This window comes from Ovis aries, chromosome 1 (assembly GCF_016772045.2).
Source record: "Ovis aries strain OAR_USU_Benz2616 breed Rambouillet chromosome 1, ARS-UI_Ramb_v3.0, whole genome shotgun sequence".
NCBI lineage: Eukaryota > Metazoa > Chordata > Mammalia > Artiodactyla > Bovidae > Ovis > Ovis aries.
The window spans coordinates 68,786,387-68,792,428 of record NC_056054.1 but is presented as its reverse complement, the minus strand read 5'-3'; the positions used below and the strand labels follow the sequence as shown (position 1 = coordinate 68,792,428).

At 41.6% G+C, this 6,042-nt stretch overlaps 1 protein-coding gene across 1 annotated transcript; it reads right to left on the bottom strand.

Annotated features, from left to right (window-relative positions):
• Nucleotides 1-2,000: 2,000 nt before the first annotated feature.
• LOC101115846 (glutamyl-tRNA(Gln) amidotransferase subunit A, mitochondrial-like) lies at nucleotides 2,001-4,266 on the bottom strand. Its single transcript, XM_042250894.2, is given in 2 exon segments — nucleotides 2,001-3,439; nucleotides 3,442-4,266. Coding segments are annotated over 2 exon segments (1,560 nt in total). The 5' UTR covers nucleotides 4,241-4,266; the 3' UTR covers nucleotides 2,001-2,678.
• Nucleotides 4,267-6,042: the final 1,776 nt, after the last annotated feature.

The window sequence follows — 6,042 nt, the reverse complement described above, 5'->3', positions numbered from 1 at the left end:
CGCTTCCAGTTGCACATGCGCACTGTAAAGCCCTCGGCGCTGTGGCATCTGCTTCTGCGAGATTGCGCAAGGGGGTTGGGTTTCTTCCCTAAGGCTCTGGCTGTCTGAAGGAACTGTTAGAGATGTAAAGTCCGGGAATAATCCTTTAATAAAGAATATAATGAAACTTAAGGTTAGGGCTTTAATAGATTTTCAGGAAAGGGGATAATTAAAAAGTCTCAGGTACTGTAGTCCTAACACATCCTGACTACAGAGACGTTGGGCACTCTGGAAAAAAAAACAACTTGACTCCCAGATTCACTTCTTTTTGTTGAGTGCCTTAGTTATCCGTTAAAATAAATAAAAAAAGGCAATTGCCAATTGTTTAGGGCTGTATTCGAGGAAATGAACCTAGTGACAGTCAGTCAATCAGTCAGTATAAATTTGAGCCCTTGGCTTTGCGGCCGGTTTCTTTAGGTTGGGCTTACAGAGGTGAATATATGATGGAAAAAACCTCCATCCCTTAATGAAGTCATATTCCAGTGAGGCAGTGGCAATAAACAAACAAATGAACAACATTCTTTTAGATGTTGGCGAGGGCTCCAAAGAAGGAAATAAAGTGGAAGGAAGTGATAGTCACCAAGAAGGAGGCACCATGATGGGAGCCAAATGGGAAAGAGATTACTTGGCAAAGGACAGAGTAAGCGCTGAGATAGGAATGAGCTTGGTATGTTGGGGGAGGGGGGGATTTCGCAGAACATTAACGTCAGACAAGGCCACTCTGACAATGATGGATTAAGAGCAAGAAAAAGATCACTTTGTAATCATGTCTGAATATAGACTAAATATAACCATTGTCCAAGCCACAAAAAGGAGTAAACATTTCCCTATCCTTGCTGATATAAGTGACTGCTGCTTCTTTGCTAATTATAATTTTAGTCTCTTTCCAGTAGCTGATACTCAAGTCACTCTCAATAGTACTAACTAAAATACACAATTATAGAATTGCTTCTGCCTTCCTACAGCTTCCAATCCAGAGCAAAGTCCCTATTCCTTGAGCCCTTCCCTCAGTCACAATATTTCAGTTCAGTTCAGTTGCTCAGTCGTGTCCAACTCCCTGCAACCCCGTGGACTAAAGCATACCAGGCTTCCCTGTCCATCACCAACTCCTGGAGCTTTCTCAAACTCATGTCCATCGAGTCGGTGATGCCATCTCATGCTCTGTTGTCCTCTTCTCCTCCGGCTTTCAATCTTTCCAGCATCAGGGTCTTTTCCAGTGAGTCAGTTCTTTGCATTGGGTGGCCAAAGTATTGAAGTTTCAGCTTCAGCATCAGTCTTTCCAATGAATATTCAGGACTGATCTCCTTAGGATGGACTGGTTGGATATCCTTGCAATCCAAGGGACTTTCAAGAGTCTTCTCCAATACCACAGTTCACACAAATTCAAATTTCTAACACCCTGTTACTGAGATGTCATATGATTCTCCATGGTGTACATTCTCATTGAAACAAGTAGTAAACCTAACTCATTCATTACAGTTGTGTTCCTAGTGGTCTTTTGGTGGAGGGCATTGATAATAAATCTAAGACACCTGTTAAGATATCTAAGTGATAATGTCAGGTAAACAAATGAATATATTGATCTGGAATGGAGTCAAGGCTGGAGACATAAATATGTCAATTATGAGTCTGTACATGAAACTTAAAATTTTTGGACTAGATGAAGTTATCCAAGCAGACTGTAGATAGAGAACTGGGCTATGGGAATCTCCAACATTTCAAAGTTGTGCAGCGGAGGAAGAAGAACCAGCAAGAGACTGAGAAGGAATAACCTGTGAGGTAAGAAGGTGATGTCATAGTAATCAAGGGGAGAAAGTTTTACAATTGAACAAGAGTGGTTAACTATAGCAAATGCTTCCCAAAAGTTAAGTAGTGAGGACGCAGATGACACAGAGGTGACAATGAATTGGCAACATGGCAATCATTAGTCTCTGGCAAGAGCATAGTTTCAGAGGTATAGTGAGACAGAAAGACTGAAGTGTATGAAGAGCAAAAGATGTACAAGTGGGACAAGTCTTAAGGTTTTGTTTCTTTGGTTGGTTGGTTGGTTGGTTTAGTTTTTGTTTTTGGAGGGGAAGATTAAAGAAACAGGATGGTGGCTATAGTTGATCAAATAGAGCAAGGGAAGTTTTTGGTTGTTGTATTGGCTGGTAAGTGTTTGTATTTTTTGTGGAAATGATCTAGTTAAAAAAAAATTGATGTTCAAAAAAAGAAAATACCTACAGGAGTGAATAATCAAGTCTAAAAATGACTGTTAACATATCTAAGTGATAATGTCATTATAGAGGAGGATGAAGGAATGGCCCCAAACCATAAGGAGAGGGGATGGACCTTTGAAAAGAACCAAGATTCCCATGCTTTTAATAGAAGGGAAAGATAGAAGATTTAATTCAGAAACAACGGTTTGTGTTTGGGTGGGAGAGTAAGATGGCTCTGACCTGATTACGTCAGTTTTCTTTCTTTTTTTTTTTTTTTCTGTTTGCTGACAGTTTATTTATAATTAACTGTATCACAAGAATTTTAAAAAATGACTCCAGGGAATGACTATGTCGACAATAAGCCAAATTTCAAGAACACCTGACTTCTCTAGAATATAAATACCTTTAAAAGTCATTATAATGTGCACAATATAGTTATCACTATTTTAGAGAAACAGAAGCTAACTTTTCATTTTCAAAGACTGATGAGCAATCATCCATTAGTTCTTGAAGTTGAATAAGAGGAAACTGGACTTGTTTTTCAAACCATTTGGCAACTGTAAGAAGCTGCTGGTCACAAAATGCACGTCCAATAAACTGTAGTCCTATTGGCAACGCTTGGCTTGAGAGGGCCATAGGGACACTCACAGCTGGCAATCCTGCCATATTTACAGCCTGTGTAAAGATGTCTTGGGCACTGCGTGTCCTGTTGTGTTTCTTGATGAATTCTGTGTACGGCACTGCCTCACTCAAGGTCATGGGAGTTAGCAGCACATCCACTCCAGAGTTAAAAACATTCACAAAATCATTAGCAATGAGCCGTCTCACTTTCTGTGCTTTGACAAAATAATTCTCATAATGTTCTTTTTAAAAGAAAAAGTATCCTGAGAGGATTCTCCCTCTCACCACATCATTGAACCCTTCTCGCCTGGTTGCAGCATACATGGCTTCAGTAGACACATCATTGTCACATCTGTGACCATATTCTAGCCCATCAAATCTTGCCATATTTGATGCCTCTTCCGATGTACACAACACAATTGAGTAACTGGTATGGGGCAGGGAGATTTCAATTACTTTGGCCCCCTCAGACTCAAAGAGATTAGCAGCTTTGGACCAAAGAGATTGTACTTCACTTGACAATTCTGGTGTAAGATATTCCTTTGGAATTCCTATACATAGTTTGCTCACATCTGTCAAACAAGTATAAATGGTTTAACAGGATCTTGAATTGTGGTAGAGTCTTCGGGATCATGCCCAGCTAGTATACCCAACACAGTGGCTGCATCATCCACACATCTGGTTAATATTCCTGGCACATCCATTGAATTCACCAGGGGAATGAGACCATGACAAGAAACTAGGCCATAGCTTGGTTTTAAGCCAACAACCCCGCAGTGGGCAGCTGGATTTCTGGTTGATCCTCCTGTATCTGAGCCTAAAGCCGCAAAGCCCATGAATGCTGACACGGCCGCCACACTTCCTCCTGAGCTTCCTCCGGTTATAAGCCAGTTTGAATCCTCATTCTCACTGTGAGAGTTCTGCTTCCTCTTTTCTCTATATTGTTTTGAATAACTCCACGGGTTTTTAACTGGTCCAAATATGCCATCTGTGCTTCCAGATCCCATAGCAAACTCATCTAAGTTTGTTTTTCCCATTAGTAGAGCTCCCTGATCCAACAACTTCTGAACTACTATGGCATTATAAGGTGGTACATAACCTTTCAGCATGTTTGATGGACAGGTTGTCTCAATGCCAGATGTACTAAAGTTATCTTTTACTGCCATAGGAATTCCATCTAAATCCCCCAGTGAGTGACCTTCCTTATGTCTTTTCTCTGATTCTTCAGCTTGCTTTAAGGCCACTTCTTCTGATACAGTAATGTACGCATTTAGAAACTTAGTTGTCTTGATAAGGAAGAGACATCTTTGACAGAGCTCAGTTGGCGTGACTTGGCCTTGTTTCAGTGCCACAGAAACTTCTCGGAGTGTCTGGCCCAACATGGTCCTCGTGCCCCGTCTGCCACCACAGGGACCAAGTGATGAGGAGGAAAACCGTCGATTTTCTTAATAAAATATGAGATGAGGTCTTCATCAAGAAGGGGATATTAGAGGTTAGAAGAGTGAGAAAGTCAGAGGTATCTTCTGAGAGTGAAAAGGTGAACTGTGGAAAGATGATGATACTGCCAGTAGGGATTTATATTTGTGTCATAAGTTTAAAGTGAGTTCAGACAGCATAGTTCAGTTCAGTTCAGTCACTCAGTCGTGTCCGACTCTTTGCGACCCCATGGACTGCCGCACGCCAGGCCTCCCTGTCACCAACTCCCGGAGTCCATCCAAACCCATGTCCATTGAGTCGGTAATGCCATCCAACTATATCACCCTCTGTAGTCCCCTTCTCCTCCTGCCCTTAATCTTTCCCAACATCAGGGTCTTTTCAAATGAATCAGCTCTTTGCATCAGGTGGCCAAAGTATTAGAGTTTCAGGTTTAACATCAGTCCTTCCAATGAACACCCAGGACTGATCTTTAGGATGGACTGGTTGGATCTCTTGCAGTCCAGGGACTCTCAAGAGTCTTCTCCAACACCACAGTTCAAAAGCATCAATTCTTTGGCGCTCAGCTTTCTTTATAGTCCAACTCTCACATCCATACATGACTACTGGAAAAACCATAGCCTTGACTAGACAGACCTTTGTTGATAAAGTGATGTCTCTGCTTTTGAATATGCTCTCTAGGTTGGTCATAACTTTCCTTCCAGGGGGTAAGCGTCTTTTAATTTCATGGCTGTAATCACCATCTGCAGTGATTTTGGAGCCCAGAAAAATAAAGTCTGACACTGTTTCCCCATCTATTTGCCATGAAGTGATGGGACCAGATGCCATGATCTTAGTTTTCTGAATGTTGAGCTGTAAGCCAACTTTTTCACTCTCCTTTCTCACTTTCATCAAGAGGCTGTTTAGTTCTTCTTTGCTTTCTGCCATAAGGGTGGTGTCATCTGCATATCTGAGGTTATTGCTATATCTCCCAGCAATCTTGATTCCAGCTTGTGCTTCCTCCAGCCCAGTGTTTCTCATGATGTACTCTGCATAGTAGTTAAATAAGCAGGGTGACAATATCCAGCCTTGACGTACTCCTTTTCCTATTTGGAACCAGTCTGTTGTTCCATGTCCAGTTCTAACTATTGCTTCCTGACCTGTTGCTTCCTGACCTGTTCTCAAGAGACAGGTCAGGTGGTTTGGTATTCCCATCTCTTGAAGAATTTTCCACAGTGTATTGTGATTCACACAGTCAAATGTTTTGGCATAGTCAATAAAGCAGAAATAGATGTTTTTCTGGAACTTTCTAGCTTTTTCGATGATCCAGCGGATGTTGGCAATTTGATCTCTGATTCCTCTGCCTTTTCTAAAACCAGCTTGAACATCTAAAAGTTCGTGGTTCATATACTGTTGAAGCCTGGCTTGGAGAATTTTGAGCATTACTTTACTACAGCATAGCATTATGTTAATTTTCTCAAGTAAGACTTCCCTGGTGGCTCAGACGGTAAAGCATCTGTCTACAATGCGGGAGACCCAGGTTCAATCCCTGGGTTGGGAAGATCCCCTGGAGAAGGAAATGGCAATCTACTCCAAGACTATTGCCTGGAAAATCCCACGGACAGAGGAGCCTGGTAGGCTATAGCCCATGGGGTCGCAAAGAGTCGGACACAACTGAGCGACTTCACTTTCACTTTCTCAAGTAAACTTCAGTCAGGAGAATGCAAATGTGGAAAGGTATAGTTGGATTTAAGTAAGGATGAGTATCACA